We start from the raw sequence: 15,770 nt of genomic DNA on the forward strand, positions 1-15,770 counted from the left end.
CTCCAGGTTAGAAATGCTAAAAACATTTTTTTTTTAATTGATTCTTATTAAAAAAAATTTAAAAAAAACACAAAAATGTATTTTTTTAAATTATGAATCTTTTTAAAGTCAGGGTGCACAAGAATCGTGATTCGGATGTGAATCGATTTTTTGTGAACGCCTAAAAACACGCACTGACTTGCGAAATTAATTTATGCTTCTATTAAATATGCATCAGCTGGGGTTTGTCTGTTTGTGGATTAGTTTTGATGAAATGTTCCGGAATTGTCAGACATGGGTTAAGGAACAACCGATATATTTTTGGGGCGATCAGGATCACCAAGTGGCATACTTGCCAACCTTGAGACCTCCGATTTCGGGAGGTGGGGGGGTGGGGGCGTGGTCGGGGGTGGGGCAGGGCGTGGTTGAGGGCGTGGTTAAGAGGGGAGGAGTATATTGACAGCTAGAATTCACCAAGTCAAGTATTTCATATATATATATATATATATATATATATATGTATATATATATATATATACATATATATATATATATATATATATATATGTATATATATATATATATATCCTGAAAATATGCAAACAGAACTGTGTTTAGATAATTGATACTTCAAACTTGCATAAATAAATCTTAAGGAATATAACATAACTTGGCTTCTGAGAGCTTCAAAATTTAATGAATAAAATGCTAAAGTTGTTGATAAACAAGCAATTATTTTAATAGTTAAATATGGTCATTTTAAATGAATTATTATGATAATTTAAAATTAATTATTTCAAATATGTTTATTTTAATGTATAATTCTAATGCCTGGATGTAATAAGGAGTCAGAAAAAATACAATTAATTTTGATGTTTTTAGCAAAATATAGTAAAAATGTATTTAGGTTTTTTTTTTTTTAATTAATAAATATATTTATTTGTAGGTAAGATAAACATAATAATACAATTTATCTCTAGTCTGGATGATTTATTTCTTGTCACCCCAGTTGTCCTCCCGTCGTGAAAAAAGGCTGTCCTCACTCAGGTCCGCATGGAGCTGGAGGGGGCGTGGCCTCCAGCTCCGGCTGAAAATCGGGAGATTTTCGGGAGAATATTTGTCCCGGGAGGTTTTCGGGAGAGGCGCTGAATTTCGGGAGTCTCCCGGAAAATTGGGTAGGGTTGGCAAGTATGCCAAGTGGATACTTTTTTTTTTTTTTAAAGGAATCATTAATTGGAGATATTAGTTTAGTTTAGTTTATTATTTCTTCGGTCAGTGGTCAACAAAATAAACAAACAGTTTTACATTCATAAACTGAAAATGTTGCAGACCGAAAGGGTTTAGGCTGAAGTTGAACACTTATTGTGTCTAACCCTATAAACAATGTCAAATACAAGATGAGCTTCCTAAAAATATGACATTTCCTTTGCACAACATATTATAAATACACCTTGTACACAACATAAACACTGTTCAATTATATACACAATAAAGACATGTGAAATATCCTTGTACACGTGTTAGTTCAACCTTTGTACCAATTATATATATATATATTGGCAGAGCTCTGAACTTTCCCGAGTGCTTTTCTGTTCCATGTAAAGTATTTAATATTTTTATGACTATATTGTATACAGGTACTTCATGTGTACGTGACCTAATTCAGCTATTATTTGGGTATATTGCCAGTGGTAGGAACAAAGCACGTGCGTAGACGGAGAGCATAAGTATTCACAATTTTCTGCCATGAAGCGGATTAATTGAGCTCAGGTGCATCCTGTTTCCACCCATCGTCCTTGAGATGTTTCTACAGCTTCATTGTGAATTCAGTGGAGTGCCTTGGAAAGACACACATATAAAGGTGCTACATTGTACATGCCTGCTGTAAATACTTTCCAATGTACAGTGTACACTGCAAAAACTGAAATCTAAGATGAAATATTTCAAATAAGGGTGATATTTGCTTATTTTCCGTCTGATAAGATAATTCTTCTCACTAAGCAGATTTTATGTTAGAGTGTTTTACTTGTTTTAAGGGTTTTGGTCCTAAATGATCTCAGTAAGATATTACAGCTTGTTGCTGAGATGTGATGACCTATATTGAGTAAAACATGCTTGAAACTAGAATATCAAGTGTTGCAAAGCTGTGTTGTCAACACTCACAAGTATAAAACTGCTTTAAAAAAAAAAAGAAGTCTTATTTCAATCATGAAAAAAAAAAAATCATGATTTTGACACAATTGTGTCTCATAATTAAAACGTATGACGGCCAAATGGACTTTGCTGTTTTATTTTCAAAGAAACAATAGAAAATACGTACTCATATAGTAGTACAGTTGGCACAGTACAGTAAATATTTAAACATTTAACATGTGACATTTGTAACAATTTTGAACCGAATTAGTTCATGCACATTTAGATAAATTCTTCAAAATTACAATAAAACATTTTTTGGCGCACTAATTGACTGAAAGAGCACGCACTTGGCGCGATGATGTCATGTTATCCATGGAAAAATGCATTTTTAGACAATATGATTTGCCTGAGCTGCTAGGAGACCACGAGAGTAGGGCTGCAACTAACGATTAATTTGATAATCGATTAATCCGTCGATTATTACTTCGATTAATCGATTAATAATTGAATTAAAGAGACAAACTACATTTCTATCCTTTCCAGTATTTTATTGAAGAAGAAGAAACAGCATACTGGCACCATACTTATTTTGATTATTGTTTCTCAGCTGTTTGTAAATGTTGCAGTTTATAAATAAAGGTTTATTTAATTTTTTTTTTTTTTTAATAAAAAAAAATAAAATAAAAATGCCTCTGCGCATGTGCATAGCATAGATCCAACGAATTGATGACTAAATTAATCGCCAACTATTTTTATAATCGATTTTAATCGATTTAATTGATTAGTTGTTGCAGCCCTACACTTGTTGCCTTTCCATTAAGAACAATAAATTAGTTTTTAGTACAAGTTTGCTGGTTTCAAGAAATGTAATGTCAAGCGCATATCATTATGTCAAGATAATGGCACTAGCATTTACTTCATTTAAGAATATTTTTCAACATATTGAGCAAAAAGGTCTCTTTTTTTTTCCTACCAAGAAAAATGCACTTGTTATTAGTGAGAATATACTTATTTTAAGCTATTTTTGGGTTCATTGATTAATTGTACTTGTTTTGGGAAGTCTTGACAAGCCAAATTTTCTTGTTCTATTGGCAGATAATTTTGCTTAGTTCAAATATAATACCCCTAATTTTTGTATTTATTTTAATAAAAAAACCTAACCCCAAATCTCAAAATTGTGCTCTAGCGCAATTTTTTAATGAAACGCACAAAAAACTGCTCCTCGGATGAAAAAACTGACAAAACTGCCTGTAACTCTCCCTGGGAAGGTCGGAGAGACATGAAACAAAAACCTCTATGTAGGTCTCACTTAGACCTACATTTCATAAATTGACAACCCCCAGCAAAAATCAACAGGAAGTTTGCTATTCCCCCTTCAAAACAAATTTTTTGTAAAAACCGGTCACCTTCCTTCAGAAACTATCTCCTCTGAGCGCGTTTGTCGTTTTGGCTTCAAACTAACACGAGAGAGATTAAACCCTTGTGCATAAAATAACAGAACAGCGTTTTAATACCTGCTCCGGTTTTGATTTTATGACCCTTCAAAGACCCGCTGCGCTGATGCTGCTGCGCTGCTGTTTTTTTAAGATGGCTGCTTAAAAGCAGGAAGCACCAACGTGCCCACACAATGCAGACAAGGTAGGTACACTAGACAAAAGTCTTGGGACACTTCAGACTAAAAGTAGACAAAAGTATTGGGACACTTAGGACTAGCACCTGCCAAATACACGGGCCCGACCAATGCTGCTTGCAGCTTTAATTGTACTTGTTTTGGGAAGTCTTGACAAGCCAAATTTTCTTGTTCTATTGGCAGATAATTTTGCTTAGTTCAAATATAATACCCCTAATTTTTGTATTTTTTTTTTTCTTGTTTTTGAACACTGACTTTTTGCAGTGTAGTTGAAGATAAAGCAGGATAAGGCGTGTTAGTTACTGCCCTCTGACAAATCCATGAAGGATTTCAGTTGTGATGTCCGTCAGTGACTAATAATGAGCTCGACACTCTTCAGGGTCCTCTTGGTACGCATCCATCTCAACCATTACACCAGAGGACATTTACTTGGACAGAAACTGGCAAGACCAGCGCTGTAATATTCAATTATTCCACAGGTGACGATGATACGTGACAACTGGCTGTTGGCTAACGGTTTAATGCGGCTGGGAAGTCTGAAAAATTAAACTCTTGAGTTTTTCAACGTCTAACCTTAAAGCCTTCCAGTCAAACACAAAGAAAAACATATGGCTGACAATAATGATATATGATATGCATATTATATTATATGTATATATTCCCCTACGACTCAGCTGACTTTTCGATTGACTGAACTCTCATTATCTATTAATGTAACAATTCAATAACTGTACCCACTCGCCGTCCATAGCAGCCGGTCACCCAAGAAGAGGGTCCCTACATCTGCGGTCCCTTACCGGGGTTTCTTCATTTTCACAGTTTTGAAGTTTTTCCTTGCAGACAAAGGGATGTGATTCAGGGCTATATAAATAAATTGTGATTGAGTGACTGATACCGTATTTTTCGGACTATAAGTCGCTGATTTTTTTCATAGTTTGGCGACTTATACTCAGGAGCGACTTAAGTGTGAGATTATTTCATACTTGCCAACCTTGAGACCTCCGATTTCGGGAGGTGGGGGTTGGGGGTGGCGGGGGGGGCGTGGTTAAGAGGGGGGGAGTATATTGACAGCTAGAATTCACCAAGTCAAGTATTTCATACATATATATATAATAAACATATAATAAACATATTTGAAATAATTAATTTTAAATGATCATAATAATTCATTTAAAATGACCATATTTAATTATTAAAATAATTGCTTGTTTATCAACAACTTTAGCATTTTATTCATTACATTTTGAAGCTCTCAGAAGCCAAGTTATGTTATATTCCTTAAGATTTATTTATGCAAGTTTGAAGTATCAATTATCCAAACACCGTTTTGTTTGCATATTTTCAGGATGTAAATATATATATATGTATATATATATATATATATATATATATATATTTACATATATATATATATATATATTTACATATATATATATATATATATATATATATATATATATATATATATGTGTATATATATATATTTACATCCTATTATATTTTCAGGATGTAAATATATATATATGTATATATATATATATATATATATATATATATATATATATATATATATATATATATATATTTACATATATATATATATATATATATATATATATATATATATATATATATATATATATATATATATATATATATATATATATATATATATATATGTATATATATATATTTACATCCTGAAAATATGCAAACAAAACGGTGTTTGGATAATTGATACTTCAAACTTGCATAAATAAATCTTAAGGAATATAACATAACTTGGCTTCTGAGAGCTTCAAAATGTAATGAATAAAATGCTAAAGTTGTTGATAAACAAGCAATTATTTTAATAATTAAATATGGTCATTTTAAATGAATTATTATGATCATTTAAAATTAATTATTTCAAATATGTTTATTTTAATTCTATGGCTGGATGTAATAAGGAGTCAGAAAAAAAAATAAAATACAATTAATTTTGATGTTTTAGCAAAATATAATAAACATTTATTTATTTATTTATTTTTTTTAATTAATAAATATATTTATTTTTAGGTAAGATAAACAAAATAATATAATTTGTCTCTAGTCTGGATGATTTAGTTCTTGTCACCCTGTTGTCCTCCCGTCGTGAAAAAAAACTGTCCTCACTCAGGTCCGCATGGAGCTGGAGGGGGCGTGGCCTCCAGCTCCGGCTGAAAATCGGGAGATTTTCGGGAGAATATTTGTCCCGGGGAGGTTTTCGGGAGAGGCACTGAATTTCGGGAGTCTCCCGGAAAATTCGGGAGGGTTGGCAAGTATGGATTATTAACACATTACAGTAAAATATCAAGTCATATTATTTAGCTCATTCACGTAAGAGACTAGACCAGGGGTGTCAAACTCAAATACAGAGTGGGCCAAAATTTAAAAGTGAACAAAGGTTGAACAAATTAACCTTTTAATAGGGACCCAAACAAGTTTTGCATTGAATATTGAACAAGCAAGGCTTATATAACTTTATAGTGACATGCAAAATCGAGTTTCAAATAATAATAATAATTAAAAAATATCAATGGCATATCAAATACAATTTAAATAGAAATTGAATGCCTCTTTTCTATTTGCAGCCTTCTGAGGTAAATAATAATAATAATAACTTTTTCCACAGGCTAATAATTTTTAAATAAAATAACAATGAATAAACCAACCATTCAGGACTAATCTGATGTGCCCAAGCCAGATACCTGCCATCTTTTCTTGGATGCTAGTTCATTAATGTTGGGGCTCAGGCTTTGAGCTGAGGCAACCTTCATTATCGAACAAAGGTGTTCATCAGTCATTATATCTCGTAGTCCGCCCGGACCACAGTCTTGGGGGCGTGTCTTAAAGTTACTGCCTTTATCGTCGACGACGAGCTGTCGTCACGTCTGCTTTTCATCCATTCTAACAACGTGCCGGCCCGATCACAAAATATGTGTGGCGTCTGTATGCACAAACATGTGAATGCAATGCATACTTAATCAACAGCGATACAGGTTACACTGAGGGTGCCCGTATAAACAACTTTTACACTGTTAGAAATATACGCCACACTGTGTGAATCCACACCAAACGAGAATGACAAACACATTTTGGGAGAACATCCGCACCGTAACACAGCACTAACCCTTCCGGGACGCTACAAAATACACCCCTGCTACACTCTTAGAAATAAGGGTTCTAAAAGGGTTCTTCTACAAGGGCTGAGGTTCTAACTGGAACCATTTGCTTCTGAAAAACCCTTTCCCGAAGAAAGGGTTTTTCAAGGGTTCTTGGTAACGCTAATGGTTCCAGTAAGAACCATTTTGATCCAGAGAACCCTTTAAAACCCCTTTTCTGAATAATTTGTTTTAAAAGGGTTCTCACTAACACTAAGGGTTCCAGTAAGAACTATTTTGATCCAGAGAACCGTTTTTGGAAGAAAGAGTTCTTCAGGGATTGTTGAAAGCATGGGTAAGATCCTGTGTCACCAGGGACATACTTCCTGATAACATTTGCCAATAATGGTGCCTATCTTTAAATAAATGTTTTTCTCATTAAAGTGTTTTGAATGTTTGTTCAATGTCAACATGATAAATGACCACAATATAATATGAACTAAACTGATCTGTAGAATACAATATGGTTCTTTATAGAACCCTCAGAAGACAAGACGGTTATCGGTGAAAACCTTTGAAAAGGGATGTTTTTAGAACCCCCTGTGTCAGGTCTAGATGAAACCCTTGAAACATGAAAGAGTTCTTTGTGGAACTCCCTGTGTGGGTTCTAGATGAAACCCTTGAAACATGAAAGGGTTCTTAGTGGAACTCCCTGCATGAGTTCTAGATGAAACCCTTGACAAACGAAAGGGTTCTTAGTGGAACTCCCTGTGTGGGTTCTAGATGAAACCCTTGAAATATGAAAGGGTTCTTAGTGGAACTCCCTGCGTGGGTTCTAGATGAAAGTCTTGAAATACAAAAGGGTTCTTAGTGGAACTCCCTGTGTGGGTTCTAGATGAAACCCTTGAAATACGAAAGGGTTCTTAGTGGAACTCCCTGTGTGGGTTCTAGATGAAACCCTTGAAACATGAAAGGGTTCTTAGTGGAACTCCCTGCGTGGGTTCTTTGTAGAACCTCTCATGGGGGGTTCTGGGTGGAACCTTACACACACAGTTCTAGGTAGAACCCTCCAAAAGGGTTCCAGGTGGAACCTTTATAAAAAGGTTCTACCTGGAGCCAAAAAGGGTTCTCCTATGAGGACGAGCCGAAGAACCTTATATGGTTCTACTTAGCACTTTTATTTCTAAGAGTGTACCACCAACCTCAGCCCCCTTTTTTCAGCCTGTTGTTCACTATTCTTTATTTATTTTAAATTGCCTTTCAAATGTCTATTCTAGGTGTTGGATTTTATCAAATAACTTTCCCCAAAAAATGCGACTTATACTCTAGTGCAACTTATATGTTTTTTTTCCTTCTTTATTATGCATTTTCGGCCGGTGCGACTTATACTCCGGAGCGACTTACACTCCGAAAAATACGGTACACGGAAAATCTTACGATCTTTTTGATTGTATTCATGGGTATCAAGCACATGTTTAAAACAATTTCAAGCTGAATATTAAAGCCGATGACTAAATTAGAACCACTGAATAATTGTAGGCTTCATGATCTGATCAAATCGTTAAAATAGTCAATGAGTTGTCAACTATCAAAATAGTAGCAGCCCTATTTATTTCAACATCTGTATTTCTTTGTTTCCTCTACCATTACTCAACCTATATACCAGGGGTGTCCAAACCTTTTGACTTGGGGCCCGCATTGGGCTAAATACTTTTGTCTTAGGGTCGAAAGCTGACTGCATGTAAAGTAACAATATATCTAGTCTGTACATATATGTGTACCGTATTTTGAAGTCCGTAGGAGTGTTCTCATGCATATTTGTACGTATCGTAATGTAGTCTGGATCCCACTTCTGACGCCACAGTACATTTTGTGTTTTTCTCTGTGTAAACGTTTCAATTCCTGGCGTTCTACAGGGTGTCCCTGAAATCTGGAGACATGCTAAAATGAAATTACCATAGTTTTCGGACTATAAGTCGCTCCAGAGTATAAGTCGCACGGGCCGAAAATGCATAATAAAGAAGGAAAAAAACATATATAAGTCGCACTGGAGTATAAGTCGCATTTTTGGGGGAAATTTATTTGATAAAAGCCAACACCAAGAATAGACATTTGAAAGGCAATTTAAAATAAATAAAGAATAGTGAACAACAGGCTGAATAAGTGTACGTTATATGAGGCATAAATAACCAACTGGTATGTTAACGTAACATATTATGGTAAGAGTCATTCAAATAACTATAACATATAGAACATGCTATACGTTTACCAAACAATCTGTCACTCCTAATCGCTAAATCCCATGAAATCTTATACGTCTAGTCTCTTACGTGGATGAGATAAATAATATTATTTGATATTTTACGGTAATGTGTTAATAATTTCACACATAAGTCGCTCCTGAGTATAAGTCGCACCCCCGACCAAAGTATGAAAAAAACTGTGACTTATAGTCCGAAAAATACGGTACATATTACATTATTTTAATGGATATATACTTAATATACTAGGATATTAAGAGTATGTGGAAGTTGGACTTGTTTACGTCCGAGACGACCTTCTTAAAGTTTTGTGATCGATCAGAAATATCAAGCAGCTAAAATGCGCCAAACATGGATAAGTGTGGAGAGAGTGTTTGGTCTTTTTCCCATCATGCACTGTAATGGATTTAAACAGGTGGAATTTTGAATTATGTAATAATAATAGATTTTATTTGTAAAAAGCACTTGTCATGTCTGTGTGATCATGTTTTTGTTTTGGTCATGTTCGTTTTGGTTTTTGGACTTTTTGTGCACTTTTGTTTTGTCACCATAGCAACCATTAGTTTTCACCTGTCACGTCACGCACCTGTTTCACGTATTGAGTCACGCACCTGCTTTCACTAATCATGTCCATAGTATTTAAGTTCATTCTTTTCAGATTTTCGTTCTGACGACATCCCCGCATTTATACTCCCCACACACTTATCACCCTTGCTGCGCTTTTTCATGCCGTTTTTGTCCATGCCAAGTAAGTTTTGTTTATTATTGCCACAGTTAGTGTTTTTTGTTGTTCATAGTTTTTGCCTTTGTGCAAGTGTTTGGTTTCATAGTTTGTTCTCCGCCATTGTGCGCGGCTTTTGTTTACTTCCTTGTTTTGTATTTATAGTCTTTAAATAAAAAATGTACCTTCATTCCCGTCTCGCCCGAGCCAACTTTCCGTTGCATCCCGGAAAAGCAAACACCCAGGACCAAGTCATGACAGCACTTTCCATTGAGCAAACAACCTCAAAGTGCTACAGTGTATTAAATAAAAAATATAATACAAATAAATACAAATAAAAACTAGAACTAGCATGCATATATCTAAAAAAAAGGCTTTTTTAAAAAGAAGGGTTTTTAAGCTTTTTTTAAAAGCATCCACAGTCTGTGGTACCCTCAGGTGGTCAGGGAGAGCGTTCTACAGACTGGGAGCGGCGGAGCAGAAAGCCCAGTCGTTCGTAGCTTTGTCCTTGGAGGTTGGAGGAGGTTAGTCTGTCCGGAGCGGAGGTGTCGTGTGGAGGATTTGGGGGTGACCAGTTCTTTGAGGTAGAGGGGGGGGGGCATTTCCATGTGTTCTGATTGGACTTTTTCAATAATACCCGCAAAATTCAGTGAGCAGGTTGTTATGTGTCACCATGTGTGTTGGTTGCATTTTTTTATTTTTTTTTGCGCCATGACTAGGGAATGTTGTTTGGATTGGGTCATATAAGTAAATGCGGTGCTGCGGATGCTTTAAAGCACGATTTGTGGTTATTGACCTGATTTACTCGCGTTGTGTACAAGATGGAGGCAAATTTGCAGCAATCAAGTTCATTTGGAAACACCCCAAGGGCCAGATTCCTTATCATGACCATGACTCATGGCCGCAGATGGCCCGCGGGCAGTAGTTAGGACACCTATTTATTTTTAACTCTATTTTCTTATTTGTATCTTACTTTTTCAACAATGTTTCTTTCCCTAAGCAATCTATACACTCTCTCTGTTTTGATTGAAACAATCTGACACTTAAACACAGGAAAACAAAATATTGTCTAAATGTAAAACAGTAATAGACTAAATTAAATCAACTCTGATTCTTCCTACTCCTTTTCAGACGTGTTGAATTGTGCACATGGCGTTCTTTAACGGAACCTGTTAGTCATCTACACAACTAATAAACCACAACCCCAACAAATGCTGAGACTAGCATCGTGAAAACAGAGCACAAGGTTCCCCAAACACACGTTCTAAGGGTTTCTATCTCCTCAACACAAACTTGGTGTTGTTGTTTTACGTCCTCTCAGAGACACTTTAAGCCGGCATCCCTGAAGTGCACACGAGGCCAGTAAAAAGTGTAAAAGGAGACAAAGAGAAAAGCGATTTCCTCGCCGGGTCTCAAGGAGCGGCTGTAACCTGAGCGGAATCATGAAAGCTGGCAGTTCATTTTTCACAGGGTCATACATCGACCAGTCCTATAAAGTAATGGGCTTCTGGGAGGCGGCTTTATGAAACACTAAGATAGTTAGGAGACATGCGGAGGAGAGGGAACGCCGAGCTCCGGGTCCTGCTTGGACTCACGCTGGGCTATTCCCTGCTGGCGGCGCCGTGCGAGGGAGGCGCTGCCCCCGGTAATATCAACGTGTAATAAAGATTAATCTGTTGCTAGTCGCCCGGCTGATTACTTCTCAACTTGCTTGAAATAAGACTGAAATCACTTCAGAGACAATCTCAGGACCTTCAGTGGGTGTCTGAGCTTCTTTGCCGTGTGAAAACTCAATTTAGCTTCCAGACATGTGCATTTATTTACTCTGTGAGGAGCGTTTCAACACTCACCGGGTGCGTCAGGCCTCTTCACCGAGGGTGGTCCTCCTCCCCCTCCACCACCCAGGCCGTTGAAGGCCGGCAGGTTGTCTCCGCCGTAGGCTCTGAGGACAGACAGCATGTTCATCTGCTGCTCCAGGTGGCTGTGCTGGTCCGCCTTCAGCAGTCCAGGGGCCCCTCCGGGGGGCATGAGGTTCAGGCCTTGCTTCCACTGGTTTTCCAGGGACAAGACTTGCTTCTGGTTGGGGGGCAGCAGGGAGGCTGAGGACGAGGCCACAAAGACATCTTGGTGGTTCTGGACGTGGTCTAGAGCCGTATTTCCGTCTTCCTCTTGGTCCATGTCCATTTGCTCGTCATCATCTCGCTCCTCATCCTCTTCAGCCACACCCCTCTCGTCCTGCTCCTCATCAGAGGGATGTTGTCCTCTCTTGGGCGTGGCTGACGGGGTTTCACTAGCGATGTGACCCCCAGATTTAAGAAGCTCTTCATCCGAGCCAGCCTGGTCCTCGTCAGGGTCTCCACAGGAGCTCTTTTCACCATCGCCCGTCAACGATGATCCCCTGAAGGCCTTGCCGGGCAGGTCCAGACCCTGCTCAGCCACGGCCATGTAGCTTTGGAGACCCTGGGTGGCCCGTGGGGATCCATCATACAAGCCGCCAAAGCGCCTGTAGAAGTCGCTCTGGAAGGGGTTGTAGGGCTGGTCTATGTGGTTGTTCCAACCACCCTGGTTCCTCTCTGCATCCACGTCTTTGTCCTGGACAAAACTCTTGATGGTGGGAGAAGCCTCGTCTTTGCCCGTATCAGGCAGATGAGCCTGGGCCTGACCCAGATGGTTGGCCTGGAGGTGAAGGGCCATCAGCTCCAACGATGCGGTACAGAAAGAGCAGAATAGGCAGCTGTGCCACGCCACGTTGTCATGGATGGTGACCGAGGAGCCGGGAAGAGAACCGGAGGCAGACTCAGGTCGGACTGAAACTGACAGATCCAGTGGCTCAAACTGGGATCCGGGTTTGCCAGGTTCAGGATTCCGCTTGGCCTCAGGCTTGTCATCTCTGTCCTGGTCTGCCAGGGCGGCACGCTTAGCTCTCGGTTCCCCATTGTCATGGTAGGACTGGGCTTGGACCTGGACTGGACTCGGGCTATCCTTCATGTCTTTCTTCATGGAGCTGAGGACAAAGTTGTCCATGAATGCCTGCAGAGAGCCTTGAAAGTGGACTCCATTCCCCATCATGCTTTGGTAGGCCCGGCTTATATCGGAGAAACTGGCGGGACTATCAGTTGATGCGGCGACCAGGGAGGCGTGGCCATCTGCAGCCTTCATGTTGTCCGAGATAGAGTCAAAGTGTCGATCCCCGCGCTCGTTGGCAGACATCACGCCAGCTGCCGCCCACTGATGTGGCAGCAGCGGCCCCACCCTGAAGTCCAAGTTGGGGGGCATGCCCTTGAAAACATTACGCAGCACATCGGGCCGGGCAAAGACGCCGCCTCCGGCCGCCTTCCCGTGGTCGTCTTTGTGGTCGGATGATGGGGCGTGTCCGGGCGCGGCGGCGCCATTCTGCCGCTCGCGATGGTGGCGCTCCAGGTGGTACTTGAGACTGGCGGACTGGGTGCCGGCGTAGTCGCAATGAGGGCAGCGGTAGGGCTTCTCTCCTGAGGGGCCGAGACAGAAACAAGAAGAAGAGCGAATCATTAACCTGATTATTACTGACTGGATATCGAAACCTATTTACTGGAGCGGGAACGCCGACCCCAGGGTCATGTCACCTCCCAGGAGGAGGAAAAAGGAGGTCAAACGAGCGAATGAAACGCATTTCATTAAGTGTGCCGACAAAAGAGATCATTTAGTGTGTGACTGTTACACAAAAAGGATGGAGAGTGTCGACAACAGCGAGTCGTAAAGATAAACACGGAGCATTGTTCTGTTTCATATTTTAATGTCTGTTACTGTGGTCTGGCTGTCTGCATTTGGGTCGATCCGACTCGACCCTGACGAGTGAGCTATTACTCATTAAAAGACTTGGCGACACGCTGCTTGGGGTCACTTGTATTTTCAGCTGACAGCTACGCCACGCCGCTTGCTTTGTGTCTGCCTCCGTCGCCTGGACCGTGCTCGTCGGTCCACGCTCGTTCGTATCCGCACGATACACGCATTTAGGCCTCCGTCCACACGCAAATGTAGGTTTTTGTCCGACTTCAGTATTTGTGTATGTTAGAGTAAAAGTGTTCGGTCGTGAGGTCTCCTGAGCTGAACTAAGAGCTGGTTTGAAAGATAAAGTCATCGTACCTACATGGAATACCATTAATGACAGGAGGTCCTCGGTCCGTGATGACGGCAAGTTTTAGTGTAAGTCTGAACTTATACCGCCTGTTTACCTAAATTAACTCCTACACTACATTGTACACAGAACACAATCGGGAATAAAACAAGTAAATACAAGAAATAAATAAAAGAGGTATTAAAAAGTGAGAACAATTCCTGTGGTTGTCTTGAGGATTGGGATCACTAAACTGCTAAGAGGACGTCTTTATCGTTCATGATAAAGGAGAGGAGAGGCTTTCTGCTCCGCCGCTCCCAGTCTGTGGAACGCTCTCCCTGACCACCTGAGGGCACCACAGACTGTGGATGCTTTTAAAAAAGGCTTAAAAACCGTTATTTTTAAAAAAGCCTTTTTAAAAATATATGCATACTAGTTTTAGCTATTTTGCTGTTCTAGTTTTTATTTTTTATATATCTTTTTATTTTTATTTTTTTTAACACACGATAGCACTTTCAGGTTGTTTACTCAATGTAGAGTGCTTTTGACAAAAAAAATCTATTATTATTATTATTATTATTATGATAGAGTGGTTTGGACTGGAATTGTCAGTTCTCCACTTTCTAAGCATTTTACCATAACTCATTTTTATTTGCTTTTCACTTTCCTTTTGCTTTGACGCACTGCCGTCAGAAGACACGGTTTCTTGCTTGGGAGACAAAGGAGGGAAGAATATGAATAAAAAATGAAGTACGAGTAACTAGTTCTAGTTCTCGTTTTCTTTTTGTTCATTTTTGTATTTCTGTGAGGGCATACGTAACCATGAAACATCGCCACACAAAATACTGTCAGACAAAATAGTGTTACTCTATACATCCTGTCATTAAACGTCGTAACACAAAACGCCATGACAAAACATTGACGCAGAACATTGTAACAAAAAATGTCCGAACACAGAACATTGCAACACAAAACAGCGTATCACAGAATTTGGTAACATAAAACCTCGTAACACAACATATCGTACCAAAAAAACAGACCCTTAAGACGCATCATACCACAGACATTGCAAGACAAAATGTAACATGTTCTACCGCAAAACGTCCTACCACAGAACTTCCTAACACAGAACGTCATAACACATAACGTCGTAACACAGAACGTTGTAACAAGGCTGTCGTAACACAGGCTGCCGTAACACAGAACGTCGTAACACATAATGTTGTAACAAACTATTTCCGAACACAGAAGATTGCAAAACAAAACATGGCAACACAAAACGTCATCAAACTACATGTCGTAACACAAAATGTAACACGGGACGTCGTAACACAGGACGTTGCAACACATAGCGTCGTAACACAGAACTTCCTAATACATTTCCTAACACAGTACGTCATAACACAAAATGTCATAACACAGAACGTTATCACACAGAACGTTGAAACACAGGCTGTCGTAACAGAAAGTCGTAACACTTAATGTTGGGACAACACTTCCGAACACAGAAGTTTGCAAAACAAAACATGGCAACACACAACGTCATCACACTACATGTCGTAACACAAAATGTAACACAGGACGCCGTAACACGGGACGTTGCAACACATAACATCGTAACACAGAACTTCGTAATACATTTCCTAACACAGAACCTCATAACACAAAATGTCATAACACAGAACGTTATAAAACAGAACGTCGTAACACATAATGTTGTAACAACATTTCTGAACGCAGAAGATTGCAAAACAAAACATGGCAAACACAAAACGTCATCACACTACATGTCGTAACACAAAATGTGACACAGGACGTTATAACACAT

At 39.0% G+C, this 15,770-nt stretch overlaps 1 protein-coding gene across 5 annotated transcripts in view; it reads right to left on the bottom strand.

The window, feature by feature from the left end:
* Nucleotides 1–15,770, bottom strand: part of znf536 (zinc finger protein 536) — a 653,496-nt gene that overhangs the window by 129,145 nt on the left and 508,581 nt on the right. For all 5 annotated transcript variants that reach the window (XM_061963702.2, XM_061963703.2, XM_061963705.2 and 2 more), the window contains one exon: nucleotides 11,700–13,337. In XM_061963702.2, coding sequence (XP_061819686.2) covers nucleotides 11,700–13,337 — 1,638 coding nt within the window. The remainder of the gene's footprint in view (nucleotides 1–11,699; nucleotides 13,338–15,770) is intronic.

Source organism: Nerophis lumbriciformis, linkage group LG06 (assembly GCF_033978685.3).
Source record: "Nerophis lumbriciformis linkage group LG06, RoL_Nlum_v2.1, whole genome shotgun sequence".
NCBI classification, from domain to species: domain Eukaryota; kingdom Metazoa; phylum Chordata; class Actinopteri; order Syngnathiformes; family Syngnathidae; genus Nerophis; species Nerophis lumbriciformis.